Raw genomic sequence first — 17,690 nt, forward strand, 5'->3', positions numbered from 1 at the left:
ACATATCGTTTGATATATCGTAGCGTGTAAAGCCTGCTAAACCCAATAATTTAGAAGATTTCAGCGTTGTTAGATATGTGCATTTCTCAGACAATATGAATCAGAATCCATAGCATAAAGCTGCTGTAAAACTCTAGACACGGATCTTTTCAACTATAGCAGAAACAGTCGTGACAATTAAAGGATGAAACATCAATAGTTTAAGGGTTTTGTCCACTACTCCGACAACCCCTTCTTAAATACTATGTGCCCCAATATAACATAAAAACTCTGTATATGCACCGGCGCAGAGCCAAGAATGTCTGTACGGGAGTCAGGCTCATGTGAAATTGTTAAAGGGAGCCTGTCAGGCGCAATATGCACCCAGAACCACGAGTAGTTCTGCGTGCATAATGCTAATCCCTGTATCTGGTAGTGTTGAGATGAGACTACAAAGGCACTATTAAGGTCTAATTGCCGATTTCAAATTATATTGTCATGTGTGCACGCAAGAAAGAACAATAACTGACACTGAATCTGTTATGAACCTTCTCCATGACAGACGCCAGAGCATTCTGTTTCAGTTTATTGTTCGGGAAACTTTATAGTTCAGGAGAAGTAAAGGGTGTGGACAAAATATAGTTCAATCAAGTATCGCCAGCTGGACTCAGGACGTATAGGAATTTGCATAGTCTCTGCTGGATTGGTTGTTCCGAACTTTAGGGATTACTCTGTTCCTCAACTTCTTGGGCGTTGTCCAGGATGTAGGAGCCATCTTTAAGTTACATGTGCTGGTATATTGTAATAAGGAAAATCACTGAATATGCAGTATAATTATGTGTGTGTGTGTGTGTGTGTGTGTGTGTGTGTGTGTGTGTGTGTGTGTGTTAGTAAGAAACAAAAGCATTCATAAATATGTGTGTTAGGTATGTAGTTTAGTAGATGTAATCTAAGTCTATGAAATGGCTGAATTAAGTATTTTTGGTTACTCAATTCTTATCCTCAACAGTAGAATACATAAAGAGATCTTTAGAAAAGGTATTTCTAAAGATCCTTTAAGATAGGCTAATGAAGCCAGAGACTAGTCGCAACGGCGTTCGTTCCTGCACTCATTCCCTCCCTCTTAGCATGTTAGTATGCCCAGAGGGTGTCATTGCCACATAATTTTGCCCCAGTATTATATGGGCACTTTCAATTCCAGAGGTACTGGGATCTCCCCCTTTCTCACAAATATTAGGGCCTTGATCACTACCTCCTGAAACTGAAGAAATGTGATGGTCTGGCCTGCACATCATGATAGCACGTAAGCGTTATACATTGCCATCTGCACAATATGCACAGCTTCTTATAGTCTCGAATGTTTTCTATATAGTAACATCTTTTCAGTTAGCCAATAAAAAGTATCAACCACTGAGGACTCAGTTTTTTTAAACATTTTTTTTAGGTTTATGCATGTCACTGTAGGGCTTGAGGACTTGGTCAGAGAGATCAACTCCCTCTATGTTCTTATTGTACCTCATTACACATTCCTCTTTGGGGACCTGTGCAGTGATACCTCACACAGTGGTGGTGGTGTTGCTATTACCATGTATTGTGGTCAAGAAAAAGGACATCTCTTTTGTCCTAATACTTGACCACCATCATGTTGTCACTACATTGGGCTCTGCTCTCACCCTTACTGAAAAGCTGCCCAATTGGAGACCGATGGAGCCCCGCACAAAAGGTGGTGCAAAAGAAAAAACTGCCAAAAATCGAGCGATCAAGAACAGAGCTCGGTGGCAGAAGACTGGTTAGGGAGAGGGGGGAGAAAAGGACCAGAGACTATTCATAAAAAGCAGGCAACAATAAACAAGTCCAGAATATCCTTAATCGTCTGTTCTTCTGAAGCAGTAGAAGTGGTAGCACAGGCTAAAATAGTCTGTAGCACCACGAGTCCCAGGCAGATCAATAGAACAACACAATCACTGCTCCAGACGCGTCTCCAAATTGGAATGAGGTGGAGCAGAGCAGTCATTGAGTGATCAGAGTGCCCTCATAAGTGCGATCGGATGTCATCATGGTTCCTCTGACGTACGTTTACGTCATAGGTTGAGAACCCCTTCCCAAACATGGCGTAATCTTGCGTCAAAGGTTGTGAAGCCATTAAAAAGCTCTTAGAAATCTTGCGCATGTGCGTGGCTCATTTCAGCTGTGTCAGTATGGCTTTGAAGCCAGGTTTACGCTTCCATGCTTTATTAGGTGAACTTGGCATGACCAGAAATTCAGAAGATGTGTACATGAGTAATCTTATGAAGTTCCAGTCATGTGCAGTGCACCCAATGAAGTCGGGAAGCATACTCTGTTTCAAAGACATACTGAAACGGCTGAAACGAGCTGCGTGCATGCAGGAGCCAGCTCATTATCTTATTACGCCCACAGGGGTGTGATAACATGGAAAAAGGGGCAACTAGTCAGGGCACCTAATGCCCCTGCAACTAGTCACAGGCCTAATAGGCATAGGGACAGTGAGGTTTCTCAGTCGTTTTTTAAAATCATATACAGATGTTTAGGAAGGGTATTTGGCCATGCAGGTTACAATTATGCTAGGTTGGAGGGCAAAGGGGACCTGACAGGTTGTCTTTAAGACAAAGAGTATAGTGATGTTTATCAGGAGCAGTGAAGCAGCCATCATCAGCAAAATATTGCGATCACTGACCTAAATTTAGTTGCCAGGATTTCCTCCTGAGGAACGCCCTCGACAGCTCCCGTTACCGCGGTTATGATCTGAATTTTGATGTTTGATGGCACCTTTATACACATTATATTTTCTGAGCCGCAGTTCTCTGTACACGTTGTATTGTGTTCTTCATCTAGAAATAAAGCACACCCCATTATCGGAACTATAATATATAAGTTTGGAGTTTTCTCAAACTTTGTCTTACAGTTCAGCAATATTTAGAAGATCCTTTATCCTTAAAGACCTGTATTAACACAATACTGAAGGTTTCCTACAGATCTGTCCAGTCCAGATCATCCATTGTGAAGTACTCAGGATGGACTCCAGGCTCATACATGGTCCTACACTGATACATTATATAAAAGCTATCAGGACAGGGCAGAAGTGTGACCCATCCGTCACTGAGAGGAGGCCAGAGAAAAGTAACTGCAGGCTAAGCCCCTGGACTTGCGGCTCATGTGCATAAAAATCTTAATTACTCACCGGTAATGGGATTTTCAATAGCCCATGACAGCACCACATGAGAGATAGGTTCCGCCCACATCAGGACAGGAAACCCACTGATAAAAAGGCGGTACCTCTCCTCCACATCAGTAGGTTTTCAGAGCCAGAGAGGACCAACAAAACACAATAAACAGATTAATCACACCACCACCCAAGGAAACCACCAATAACTCTAACACTCCCCGAAGGGTGCCCACAACCAGTGAATAGGGGGGGAACTAAGGGTGCTGTCATGGGCTATTGAAAATCCCATTACCGGTGAGTAATTAAGATTTTTCCCTGCCGCCCATGACAGCACCACATGAGAGATTTATATAGACCAACCACCTTAGGGAGGGACCACCGCTTGTAAGACCCGTCTCCCAAAGGAAAGGTCAGTTGTGGAGGACAAGTCCAGCCTATAGTGCCGAAAGAAAGTCCCAGGAGACGACCAAGTAGCCGCCCGACAGATCTGGTCAAGAGAGGCATCCGCCCTCTCCGCCCAAGACGTAGACACTGCTCTAGTGGAGTGTGCCCTGATGCCCGGAGGAGGAGTGGCGTCTTTAGCCGAGTACGCCAAACCGATGGCATCCCTGACCCATCTGGCCAAGGTAGCTTTAGAAGCCCCACGCCCCTTGGACTGCCCCTGAAAAGTGACAAACAGGACCTGAGACTTCCTCCATTCCCTAGTCCTATCTAGGTACGTGACTAAGGCCTTCCGGACATCCAACGTGTGTAACCGAGCCTCCGCCTCGTCCCGAGGGGGGTCACAGAGGGAAGGGAGCACGATCTCTTGGGACCTATGAAAAGGGGTAGAAACCTTGGGCAAGTAGAAAGGATCAGTCCGCAACACTACCCTATCATCCAGAATCTGGGTATAAGGGTGAACCACAGACAAGGCTTGGAGATCCCCCACCCGCCTGGCCGAGGTGAGCGCGACGAGGAGGAAAACCTTAAGGGACAGCAGTTTGAGAGGGACTTCCCCCCAAGGGCTCAAACGGAGGCCCCGTGAGGGCATCCAACACTAAATTAAGGTCCCAAGGGGGAACCCTGGGAGCCCGAACAGGTACAGACTTGGACTTAGATTTAATGAACCGGCAAACCCATTCATTCTGCGCCAGACTACAATGAAACAGAGCCCCTAAGGCTGATACCTGCACCTTGAGCGTACTGGTGGAGAGCCCCAATTCCAACCCCTTCTGGAGGAATTCCAGAATAGCCGGGATAGGAGGGGGGCCCTCCGCCCGAGCCCCCGACTGAAGGAGAAAGCGCTTCCAGACCCTACCGTAAATGGCTGTGGTGACCGCTTTCCTACTGCGAAGAAGAGTATCGATTAAGCAAGAGGAAAACCCACGTCGAGCTAGCAGCCGCCGCTCAAACGCCAAGCCGTCAAATGGAGAGCCGGGTCGGGGGGGTGACGGACTGGGCCCTGGGACAGGAGATGAGGGGCGTCCGGGAGAACCCAAGGATCCCCCAGAGATAGTGTCCGCAGCCAGTAAAACCACGCCCGTTTTGGCCAGAAGGGGGCGATGAGAATAATCTCTGCCCTGTCGGTCCGGATTTTCCGGAGAACCGAAGGCAACAGGATCAGGGGAGGAAATGCGTACAGGAGGCCCTGAGACCAAGACATCTGGAAGGCATCGAGGGCAACAGGATCGTCTCGGGGGTTGAGAGAGCAGAACCTGTCCACTTTCCGATTTGCCCGGGTAGCGAACAGGTCCAGAACAGGGACACCCCATAGAAGCGTGATCTTGTGAAAGACCTCCGGGTCCAAGGACCACTCCCCCTGACGGAGACAGTGCCGGCTGAGGAAGTCTGCCTCCTCGTTGTCCGTCCCCTTGATATGAAGAGCTGTCAAGGAGGAGAGATGTTGTTCGGCCAGCCGGAAGATGTGCAAAGTCAGAGCCAGAAGAGAAGGGGATCTGGTGCCGCCCTGATGGTTGATGTACGCTACCGTCACCCTGTTGTCCGAAAGGATCCGAACATGGCGACCTTCCAAGAAGGGGAGGAACCCCTCTAGCGCCTTGAGAACCGCCCTGAGCTCCCTGAAGTTGGAGGACTGTCTGACCAACTGAGCGTCCCAGGGACCCTGAAGCACCAGGTGGCGTAGATGGGCACCCCACCCCCAATGGCTGGCATCCGTGACTATTGTGTCCGTGACCGGGGAAAGCCAAGGAACCCCCATCCGGAGGTGAGAGGGGTCCTGCCACCAACCCAGGGAGTGCAAAGTGGCCGCAGACAGGGTCAAAAACTTCTCCAAACAGCCCCCTAACAGTCTCTGAAACCGAAGGACCTCCATCTGGAGGATTCTGGAACGCAGTTGGGCCCACCACACTCCTGGGATGCAAGAGGTAAGAGCCCCGACCAGCGACATAGCTTGTCGCAAGGACATGCGAGGGCAACTTTTCACGGAAGAGAGAAAGGACAAGATCCTGGCGACCTTGTCCTCTGGCAGGTGGCACAACTGGCTGGTGGAGTCCAAGACGAGACCCAGGAAGACTTGACACTGGAGAGGCTGGAGTCTGGACTTCTGTCGATTCACCACCCACCCCAGTCCTTCCAGGATGGTGATGACCTTGGTCACGTGAGTCGCACAGAGAGACTCCGACTGACCCACTATCAGGAGGTCGTCCAGATACGGAACGATCAATATGTCCTGTTCCCTGACATGAGCCATGACCTCCGCGAGGACTTTGGTGAAGATCCGTGGGGCCATGGAAAGCCCGAATGGCAGCGCTGCGAATTGGAAGTGTCTCAGCCTCCCGGAGACGTGTAGTGCGAATCTGAGGAACCGCCGGTGAGCCGGAAAAATAGGGATGTGATAATAGGCGTCCTTCAAGTCGAGGACCGCCATGAAACACCCTGGATACAACAGTCTGACAGTCGACTTCATGGTCTCCATTTTGAAGGCTCGCTGTTCCAGATGCAAATTTAAGCTTCTCAGGTTGAAGATGGTGCGGAAGGTGGAGTCCGGCTTCCGAACCAGAAACAGAGTGGAGTAAAACCCCTCCCCTTCTTGACCTATGGGGACCTCCTGAACGACGTTCCTTGAGAGGAGAGTGAGCACTTCTACTTCCAAGGCCATCTGCCGCTCTGGGGACCGCAAGGACGTTAGTATGAGAGACCCCCGAGGGGGCGAACGGAAGTCCAATTTCAACCCCTCCTCCACAATCTGAAGGAGCCACCTGTTGGAGGAGATTGCCCGCCATGCATGGAGGAAGAGGGACAACCGACCCCCTACCTGATGATAGGCGTCATTGAGAGGACTTGGGCTTATTATCGGAGTGCTTGCCGAAGAGAAAACCCGAGTTGTTCTTTCTACGGTCCTTCCACTGATCATGCGGTTTTTGAGACTTCTTTGCAAAAAACTGACGTCTCCGAAAGGGCCGGCTGCGAGAGGACGCCACCGGAAAAACTGGAAACCCCTGTTTCCTATCGAATGCTTTAGTGAGGAGGTCGTCCAGGCTAGAGCCAAAAAGATAGGCACCCTCACAAGGCATGCTGCAAAGCCGTCCCTTGGATTGGACATCACCCTTCCAAGTCTTCAGCCAGAGGGCCCGACGCGCTGAATTGGACAGCGCCGCCGACCTGGCGAACAGTCTTAAAGAATCAACCGAGGCATCAGCCAGAAAGGCAGCAGCACCCTGTATTAAGGGCAAGGACGAGATAATATCCTTCCTAGGAGCGTCATTGCGCAACTGGTCTTCCAACTGCTGAAGCCACACCATCAAAGACCGGGCAACACAGGCGCCGGTCACGGCCGGGCGCAAGCCACCTGCCGCAGACTCCCATGTACCTCTCAGAAAACCATCAGCCTTCCTATCCAGCTGATCCTTAAGGGACCCCAAGTCCTCAAACGGCAAGGTAGTGGAACGAGACGCCTTGGCAATAGCGACATCAATTTTTGGGGTCCTATCCCAAGAGGTAGACGCCTCCTCATCCACAGGGTACTTCCGTTTTAGGGAAGAGCTAAGATTCAACCTTTTGTCCATCTTTTTCCACTGGTCAGTAATGAGACCTTGAACCTTTTGGGGAATGGGAAACCCCTTACGCTTCCTGGAATCCAAGCCCCCAAACAAGACATCCTGGGTAGATTCGGGCCCCCTGGAGTCCACTATGCCCATGGTCGAACGTACAGCCTTCACCAAAGGTCCCACGTCTGCCGTAGGGAAACAAGGACGACCACCCTCATCGGAAGAGGAAGAGGAGCCAGAATCGGAGGGGGAAGATCCCGAGGATCCCGACGACCGAGAGCCCCGGGCCGAACCCGCCGAGGTATCGGGAGTAGACTGCTTATGATGACGGGACTTCTTGCGCCTCCTGCCCCCCTTAAGGGATTTAAGGGACTCCTGTACTTCCGCCCTGATAATGGAGCGCAATTCAGAGGAGAACCCCGGCCCCTCTTTGAGCAGGGTCTGTTGGATACAGTCTGCACATAGGGCCTTGGTGTAATCCGAAGACAGGGAGGATTGGCATATGGCACATTCCTTGTGACGCTGCTTGGAGGCACTCTTTTTCGGTACCTAACAAGAGAGGGGACACGGAAACGGGGACTTAGAAACACGAAGACCACGAAGTCCACTCACCCCCACGACTCCAGGCAATACCGGATCAGGAGGCGGATTCCCCTTGGATCTCCTGGGACCCACCGACCGAACGCTGCCCGGGCTCGACACAGCCTTCCGGGAACGATCCGCAGAGCCGCGGTCCGAGCCACGCTGGGGCGACTCCTTGCGCTGCTCCTTGCTGCGGGGGGAATCTCCTGCCATAATGGAGGAGAAAAAACTCACCAGTCCCAAGCGCCGGCCAGATATATCTCTTTAGATGGGCGCCGCCATCTTGGATCCGAGTGCGCATGCGCACACCAGTCACTTCCTGGTCGCAGGGCGCACGGCATCCTGGAATCGCGTCACTTCCGGTCGGAGCGTCCAGCTTCACCCCGGCGTGCAGCACAGCAGGGACAAGCCTTCCAGCGGCCGCCGTGAGTGCGCACATCCCCGGAGCGACGCCGGGCCGAGCTCCCGCTCCAGGCCCGCGCCTCACCGCCGCAGAGGTCCGAGACCGAGGGGGGGTGCATCCAGGCCCGAGCACCGGCTTCAGGTAAGTACCAGGCTTCCACACCGGGCCGGACCTGGGACATCAATGGGTTGTCCATACCAGGACAGGAAACCAAACTGATGTGGAGGAGAGGTACCGCCTTTTTATCAGTGGGTTTCCTGTCCTGATGTGGGCGGAACCTATCTCTCATGTGGTGCTGTCATGGGCGGCAGGGAAAAATTAGATGAATTCCTATAAAAAGGAGATACTGACCTATAAAAGGTATGGACGTGATCAATATGACAGGGACTTTACATTGCTGACTATAGTTTGGGGACTGAAAACCTGGTGACAGGTTCCTTATAGTAGCAAAGGCTGTAAAGGAAATTAGCCACCAAAACATTGCGGTACTGCTGATGCGTCAATTCCATGTCTTAGCCGGGTACTGGTGTACTTTCTCCTTAACCCCTTCACGACCGCGGGCCGTAAAATTACGTCCTATTTTAACGTGACTTAACGACCAGGGACGTAATTTTACGGCCTAAACTTCATTTGATTGCCGTGGCCATAGCAACGGCTTTCAAATGATGTCCCCTGCTGTTTCTTACAGCAGGGGACCTTTGCTTGACCCCAGGGGGGGTGGCATCGCCACCCCCTATCGACGATCGATGTGATTGGCTGTTCAAATCTGAACCGCCAACCACATCGATCGCACTAATTTCGGCAAAAATAATGCCCGAATTAGTGCGATCCTGTGAGATCCAGCTATGACATGCCGCAGCTGCTGCAGCATATCATAGGTGGACCTCAAACATGCCGCCCCCAGCCCCTGCAGCACTGATTGGAGCGATCGTGCTATGACGCGCAATCGCTCCAATCAGTGTGCAGTGGGGCGGTCTGATCTGCCGGTGGCCGCCCTCCCCAGGCCTGTGCTGCTCTGGGGACCCTCCCCCAACATGGCTGCAGCGTGGAGTGGCTGGTACTTTTGGTACCACGCCACCGCTGCTGCCGCCGCAGACGCCGCCTCTGCTGTCACCGCGCCAGCTCCAAAGGTAAGTATTGCGCTCCGGCGATGGCCCCTGCGCGCTCCCGTGAAGGCCCCTGCGCGCTCCCGTGAAGGCCCCTGCCCGTGCCCCCCCCCGATCTGCCCCCCTACGCCCCGATCTGCCCCCCTACGCCCCGATCTGCCCCCCCCGGCATCCCGATCTGCTACCACCGCTGCTGCTGCAAAGTGAGTACTGTGCTCACTTTGCAGCCCGTGCGCGCTCCCGTGGTGCCCCTGCGCGCTGCCGTGATAGCCCCTGCCGTGCCCCCCCCGCGATCTGCTCCCCCCAACCACCCTCCCCCCCCCCCCCGACATCCCGATCCGCTCCCCCTGCGATCTGACTGCCTCCCCCATTATTTCTATTCTGCTTCTGCAGCTCCCTCTCCGGTCTCCCCCTCTGCTCTCCCCCCCTCTCCCTCTGCTCTCCCCCCCTCCCCCTCTGCTCTCCCCCTCTGCTCTCCCCCCTCCCCCTCTGCTCTCACCCCCCCCTCTCCCCCTCTGCTCTCCCCCGACGTCCTCTTACCTGTCTTCACCGGCCTGATCACATCTGCGTCCATCGCTGGGTCCTTCCTGGGCATTCTGCTGATCTGCCTGCTGCTCCTGTAAAGCTGTCCATCTCTCTGCCATCTGTTCCTCTGCAGCTCTTCTGGTCAGTGTTCCTCCTGCTAGTCCTCTGGGTACTGTGAGTATAACTTTTTTTTTTTTTTCCGTATCCCCTGTCCATTTTTACACCTCATCCGTCCGTGCGTCCCGCCAAGCGCTGATTAGGGATGCAGATAACGGATCGGCATCCCTGCTCAATTTTTGGCGTGACTTTTTTTTCCGTATCCCCGACGCTTTTTGTATCGCATCCGTCCGTGCGTCCCGCCAAGCGCTGATCAGGGATGCAGATAACGGATCGGCATCCATGGTCAATTTTTGGCGTGACTTTTTTTTCCGTATTCACGACGCTTTTTGTATCGCATCCGTCCGTGCGTCCCGCCAAGCGCTGATCAGGGATGCAGATAACGGATCGGCATCCCTGCTCAATTTTTGGCGTGACTTTTTTCCGTATTCGCGACGCTTTTTGTATCGCATCCGTCCGTGCGTCCCGCCGAGCGCTGATTAGGGATGCAGATAACGGATCAGCATCCCTGCTCAATTTTTGGCGTGACTTTTTTCCGTATTCGCGACGCTTTTTGTATCGCATCCGTCCGTGCGTCCCGCCGAGCGCAGATCAGGGATGCAGATAACGGATCGGCATCCCTGCTCAATTTTTGGCGTGACTTTTTTTTCCGTATCCCCGACGCTTTTTGTATCGCATCCGTCCGTGCGTCCCGCCGAGCGCTGATTAGGGATGCAGATAACGGATCGGCATCCCTGCTCAATTTTTGGCGTGACTTTTTTCCGTATCCCCGACGCTTTTTGTATCGCGTCCGTCCGTGCGTCCCGCCGAGCGCTGATCAGGGATGCAGATAACGGATCGGCATCCCTGCTCAATTTTTGGCGTGACTTTTTTCCGTATTCGCGACGCTTTTTGTATCGCATCCGTCCGTGCGTCCCGCCGAGCGCAGATCAGGGATGCAGATAACGGATCGGCATCCCTGCTCAATTTTTGGCGTGACTTTTTTTTCCGTATCCCCGACGCTTTTTGTATCGCATCCGTCCGTGCGTCCCGCCGAGCGCTGATTAGGGATGCAGATAACGGATCGGCATCCCTGCTCAATTTTTGGCGTGACTTTTTTCCGTATTTGCGACGCTTTTTGTATCGCATCCGTCCGTGCGTCCCGCCAAGCGCTGATCAGGGATGCACATAACGTATCTGCATCCATGGTCAATTTTTGGCGTGACTTTTTTTTTTTACGTATCCCCGACGCTTTTTTTTATCGCATCCGACCGTGCGTCCTGCAGCGGCCGATCAGTGCACTGCGTTTGAAAAGTCAAATGGCGCTCCTTCTCTTCTGAGCCCCGCCATGCGCTCAAACAATTACTTTCCACCACATATGAGGTATCTGCGTACTCAGGAGAAAATGCACAATACATTTTATGGTGCATTTTTTCCTGTTACCCTTGTGAAAAAAAAAGCTACCTAGTTGAAGCAACCATTTTGTGGTAAAAAAAAAAAAAATTCTTTTCACGGCTCAACGCTATAAACTTCTGTGAAGCCCCCAGGTGTTCAAAGTGCTCACCAAACATCTAGAAAAAATATTTGAGGGCTCTAGTTTCCAAAATGGTGTCACTTGTGGGGGAGCTCCACTGTTTAGGCACCATAGGGGGTCTCCAAACGTGACATGGCGTCCGCTAATGATTCCAACCAATTTTGCTGTCAAATGGCGCTCCTTCTCTTCTTAGCCCCGCCATGCGCCCAAACAATTACTTTCCACCACATATGAGGTATCTGCGTACTCAGGAGAAAATGCACAATACATTTTATGGTGCATTTTTTCCTGATAGCCTTGTGAAAAAAAAAGCTACCTAGTTGAAGCAACCGTTTTGTGGTAAAAAATTTTTTTTTTCTTTTCACGGCTCAACGCTATAAACTTCTGTGAAGCCCCCAGGTGTTCAAAGTGCTCACCAAACATCTAGAAAAATTATTTGAGGGCTCTAGTTTCCAAAATGGTGTCACTTGTGGGGGAGCTCCACTGTTTAGGCACCATAGGGGGTCTCCAAACGTGACATGGTGTCCGCTAATGATTCCAACCAATTTTGCTGTCAAATGGCGCTCCTTCTCTTCTGAGCCCCGCCATGCGCCCAAACAATTACTTTCCACCACATATGAGGTATCTGCGTACTCAGGAGAAAATGCACAATACATTTTATGGTGCATTTTTTCCTGTTACCCTTGTGAAAAAAAAAGCTACCTAGTTGAAGCAACCGTTTTGTGGTAAAAAAAATTTTTTTTCTTTTCACGGCTCAACGCTATAAACTTTTGTGAAGCCCCCAGGGGTTCAAAGTGCTCACCAAACATCTAGAAAAATTATTTGAGGCCTCTAGTTTCCAAAATGGGGTCACTTGTGGGGGAGCTCCATTGTTTAGGCACCTCAGGGGGTCTTCAAACCCGACATGGCGTCCGCTAACAGGTGCAGCTAATTTTGCACTCAAAAATTCAAATGGCGCTCCTTGCCTTCCGAGCACTGCTGTGTGTCCAAACATTTGATTTCCACCACATATGAGGTATCTGCGTACTCAGGAGAAAATGCACAATACATTTTATGGTGCATTTTTTCCTGTTACCCTTGTGAAAAAAAAAGCTACCTAGTTGAAGCAACCGTTTTGTGGTAAAAAAAATTTTTTTTCTTTTCACGGCTCAACGCTATAAACTTTTGTGAAGCCCCCAGGGGTTCAAAGTGCTCACCAAACATCTAGAAAAATTATTTGAGGCCTCTAGTTTCCAAAATGGGGTCACTTGTGGGGGAGCTCCATTGTTTAGGCACCTCAGGGGGTCTTCAAACCCGACATGGCGTCCGCTAACAGGTGCAGCTAATTTTGCACTCAAAAATTCAAATGGCGCTCCTTGCCTTCCGAGCACTGCTGTGTGTCCAAACATTTGATTTCCACCACATATGAGGTATCTGCGTACTCAGGAGAAAATGCACAATACATTTTATGGTGCATTTTTTCCTGTTACCCTTGTGAAAAAAAAAGCTACCTAGTTGAAGCAACCGTTTTGTGGTAAAAAATTTTTTTTTTCTTTTCACGGCTCAACGCTATAAACTTTTGTGAAGCCCCCAGGGGTTCAAAGTGCTCACCAAACATCTAGAAAAATTATTTGAGGCCTCTAGTTTCCAAAATGGGGTCACTTATGGGGGAGCTCCATTGTTTAGGCACCTCAGGGGGTCTTCAAACGCGACATGGCGTCCGCTAATGAGTGCAGCTAATTTTGCGTTCAAAAATTCAAATGGCGCTCCTTCCCTTCCGAGCTCTGCCGTGCGCCCAAACAATTGATTTTTACCACATATGGGGTATCAGCGTACTCAGGAGAACATGCACAATAAATTGTATTGTGTACTTTCTCTTTTCTCCCTTGTAAAAATGAAAATTTTATGGCTAAAGTAACATTTTTGTGTTAAAAAGTAAAATTTTCATTTTTTCCTTCCACATTGCTTTGGTTCCTGTGAAGCACCTAAAGGGTTAATAATCTTATTGGATGTGGTTTTGAGCAGTGTGAGGGGTGTAGTTTTTAGAATGGGGTCACTTTTGGGTATTTTCTGTCACCTCGGCCTCTCAAAGTCACTTCAAATGTGATGTGGTCCCTAAAAAAATTATTTTGTAAATTTTGTTGGAAAAATGAGAATTTGCTGATGACCTTTGACCCCTTCTAACTTCCTAACGGAAAAAAAATTTGTTTCGAAAATTGCGCTGATGTAAAGTAGACATGTGGGAAATGTTATTTAGTAACTATTTTGTGTGACATATCTCTCAGATTTATGGGCATAAATTTTCAAAGTTTGAAATTTGCGAAATTTTCAAAATTTTCGCCAAATTTCCTAAATTTTCACAAATAAACGCAAAAAATATCGGCCTAAATTTACCACTGACATGAAGTACAATATGTCACGAAAAAACAATGTCAGAATCGCCAGGATCCGTTGAAGCGTTCCAGAGTTATAACCTGTCAAAGTGACACTGGTCAGAATTGCAAAAAATGGCCCGGTCATTAGGGTGTTTTAGTGGCCGGGGGTGAAGGGGTTAAAGTAAAACTTAGAATTCTGACAGCATTTCTTTGTACTTGTCCTTTACTGGTAAGAGTTTTTTTTCATTGTCTGTTCAGCACTATAACTTGTCACCATCCAGAAGTGACACAAGTAAAGTTCTCCTGGATTTTGCTATGTGGAGTTAGCTTTCATCATCACGGCTACCTATTGACTTACAGATTATTGACACCCATTCGCTTGGATCGCTGACATTTGAGTTTCCTCTCATGGCTACGTGATTGACAGAAAGCAGTGATTTATTAAACCAGGAGAGTACATTTTCCCTGCAAATAGAAAAGAAAATGACATATGTTACATTATGCTTCTTGATAAAAGTACATGCCTTAGAGGATATACCGAGTACTGATCCCCAAGTGTCAGACGGGTGGATGTAGGATTAAGGCCAAAGGAGCGAGACCTGGAGTCTGCACGGCCCCAACCTATAGTGTAATGCATTTCAAAGATGTTCTTCTCCAAAAGTAATGCTACCAGATAGTACACCTCCATAACATGCCATGTTGTTTTTTTCGGTCCTTTTCTTATGGGATCTACACTACTGAGGTTGTTCAGCTGGAGACCTAGTAATGCTGGAGAATTATTTTGCTGACTTAATTTTTTTTTTCACTCCAGCTCAATATTGTAATCTTTAATATCAGAACTGGTCCCCAATACAATAGAGTTGTGCTTCTGTTTTATCAGTTGGAAAGTATAATCTATTTAATACAAGGGTCTATAATATATTTTGGCTCATATATTTTATCTCCTCATTGTCAGATTGTAGAACAATAAACTTTAAAAGGGTATTCTCATTTGAGACATTTTGGGCACGTTGACAATGTCTAACATATATGACTGACAGGTGGGGGTTTCACTATCGGGACACTTACCTACTGGGAGAAAATGGATTGTTCTGCAACTCCTATAAACTGTTTTCTACTTTTGACAGCCAAGTCTTTCTTAAGAATTGGATCAAAGACAGGCATAACTGTGTCCTGAGAGATCTCAACCACAGAAAACTGCATAGCAGGGCACAGATATGTAAACAATAAGCTCCGTAACAACATACAATAATTGTTGTGGATATGGATTCTGCCGAATCCCCACTTATAGCACAAACTCAGGATCATAATAAATGCAAAGAAGGAAATTAGGGTTTTTATAGTGCAAAATCGTACAATAATTTTATTGAGACATAAGGTGAACATCCGTTAAAAGCACATAAAATGTACATCCTACCCTGATGAAGAACTGATACCAAACACTTCGAAACGTACGTTGGGTGTTTCCCTGAGGGTCTTTATCGTGTCTGGCCGTTCATTCTGCTTTTACCACCACTGTTGGTAGTTATCCACTGCCTAATATTGTTTGTATATTAACGTATATGAGATTCTGAGGGGATATGTCCTCTATGGGCACTGTCCAATATGGAATATATTATAACAACAACAATACTGTCTTACAATTTTGAAAATGCTTTACATATCCTGAATCCCTATCGATTTGTATATAAGGCCTGGTCTGGGTACATTTTATGTGCTTTTAATGGATGTTCACCTTATGTCTCAATAAACTTTTTGTACGATTTTGCACTATAAAAACTCTAAATTTCCTTCTTTGCATTTATAGCAGGGAACAGGTAGTGTATAATTTCTGTTATGTCTAAGCCCCTGGTGTTGGTCATTTATATTGTCAATGTAACCTAACAATTGAAGATTAGGTCTCACCTAAGCTGTGTGCAGTTCTCATTTACAGCTTGGAAAAGACATCCAGTAAATGAGTTTTTTCCAAAAAGAATTGGTGTAGGTGTCACACTGGAGCAGGAGCTATCCAAAACTGAAATATATAAAATCCCAATTATACAAAGTACATAACACAAACCATATGGCATCAACCTCTAAATATATTAGATTGTGTTTTTTTTAAAGTTATTATATAGTATATGTTTGTAAAACCAATCTTACCTGGTCTCCATACATTGAGCGTGGATTTGGTAAATGGTGCACTTCCATTTGCAGCTATCACAGGTTTTCCTATTTGGTAGCCTGTACATAAAATAACACAAAATATTCATTACAATTATTAGATCAGAGATCTATTAGCGTCTATTTCCAGATTATTTTTTTTTTTATGCCAAAGTCGAAAGAAGGGAGACACCTCAGTCTCTTCTTTACAGATAGCCGCCATTTATGATTCATTCCTGGCTTTTTGCTTCAAACACTGTCTAAGACATTCCTATATTTATGGGTGGATTATGAATGAACCAAAAACTAACTCGTATGAGAAAAATTTACCAAATCAAGTCGGTGTACGATCTAAATTAGGTATCCCAGACCTTGATTTCTGCGTTGGAACATCCACCTAACGTCTACCACCCCTCATAGTGTGACCACTTCCCATGGAGAGTCAGATCCTCTAGATACTCTGCACCAACATGAAGGATCACACAGGAGATCTAAACGGGGGCACAACGATGAGCGGTTCTGTTCACACAACTCCAGGGAAAAAAAGATGGTCGCCAGTCCCAAGTGTTAAAAATATTTATTAGTTCCATCTTTTTTAATACCTGGATTTCCAGACAGGACATCTGTTGTACTGTTGCTGGTGAGAAAGGTAGCTGAGAATCTTTGAGACAGTTTTGCTGTAAAAATAATGCTACATAATTAATTATTTGCAAATAATTAAATGCAAAAAAAACATGAAAACAACCAAATAAAGTAACTTTCATAATATGGAGAAAATATAATTACATATGAGGTGGATGTGGAAGTAAAATGCTGAAGATTATCTAGAGGTGGAAGAGGGAGCAACATGATCTCAGAATACGTAAGGCTATGTGCACTCTGTGTTTTTTACCGCTTTTTTGCGGGGCGTTTTTGGGCTCAAAACTGCTTGACTTTGTTTCCCCAGCAAAGCCTATGAGATTTCATTTTTGTCCTCACACTGCAGTTTTGTTTGGCTGCATTTGAGCTAAAAAAGGGGAATTTTGTTTACTTACCGTAAATTCCTTTTCTTCTAGCTCCTATTGGGAGACCCAGACAATTGGGTGTATAGCTTCTGCTTCTGGAGGCCACACAAAGTATTACACTTTAAAAAGTGTAACCCCTCCCCTCTGCCTATACACCCTCCCGTGGACCACGGGCTCCTCAGTTTTGGTGCAAAAGCAGGAAGGAGAAAACTTATAAATTGGTCTAGGGTAAATTCAATCCGAAGGATGTTCGGAGAACTGAAGACCATGAACCAAAAGAACAATTCAACATGAACAACATGTGTACACAAAAGAACAACCAGCCCTAAGGGCACAGGGGTGGGTGCTGGGTCTCACAATAGGAGCTAGAAGAAAAGGAATTTATGGTAAGTAAACAAAATTCCCTTTTTCTTTGTCGCTCCATTGGGAGACCCAGACAATTGGGACGTCCAAGAGCAGTCCCTGGGTGGGTAAAAGAATACCTCAATAAAAAGAGCCGAAAACGGCCCCCTCTTACAGGTGGGCAACCGCCGCCTGAAGGACTCACCTACCTAGACTGGCGTCTGCTGAAGCATAGGTATGCACTTGATAGTGTTTCGTGAAAGTGTGCAGACTAGACCACGTAGCTGCCTGACACACCTGCTGAGCCGTCGCCCGGTGCCGCAATGCCCAGGACGCACCTACGGCTCTGGTAGAATGGGCTTTCAGCCCTGAAGGGAGCGGAAGAACGGTAGGCCTCGAGAATCGGTTCCTTGATCCACCGAGCCAAGGTTGACTTGGAGGCCTGAGAGC

General features: G+C 47.9%; 1 protein-coding gene across 3 annotated transcripts in view; it reads right to left on the bottom strand.

The window, feature by feature from the left end:
* The window catches only part of TCTN2 (tectonic family member 2), a 108,004-nt gene that overhangs the window by 10,642 nt on the left and 79,672 nt on the right, over positions 1–17,690 (bottom strand). For all 3 annotated transcript variants that reach the window (XM_075322679.1, XM_075322686.1, XM_075322675.1), the window contains exons 11-15: positions 16,497–16,571; positions 15,895–15,975; positions 15,658–15,766; positions 14,111–14,217; positions 2,675–2,828 (exon numbers count right to left, since the gene is read on the bottom strand). In XM_075322679.1, coding sequence (XP_075178794.1) covers positions 2,675–2,828; positions 14,111–14,217; positions 15,658–15,766; positions 15,895–15,975; positions 16,497–16,571 — 526 coding nt within the window. The remainder of the gene's footprint in view (positions 1–2,674; positions 2,829–14,110; positions 14,218–15,657; positions 15,767–15,894; positions 15,976–16,496; positions 16,572–17,690) is intronic.

This window comes from Anomaloglossus baeobatrachus, chromosome 1, assembly GCF_048569485.1.
Source record: "Anomaloglossus baeobatrachus isolate aAnoBae1 chromosome 1, aAnoBae1.hap1, whole genome shotgun sequence".
In the NCBI taxonomy this organism is placed as follows: Eukaryota; Metazoa; Chordata; class Amphibia; order Anura; family Aromobatidae; genus Anomaloglossus; species Anomaloglossus baeobatrachus.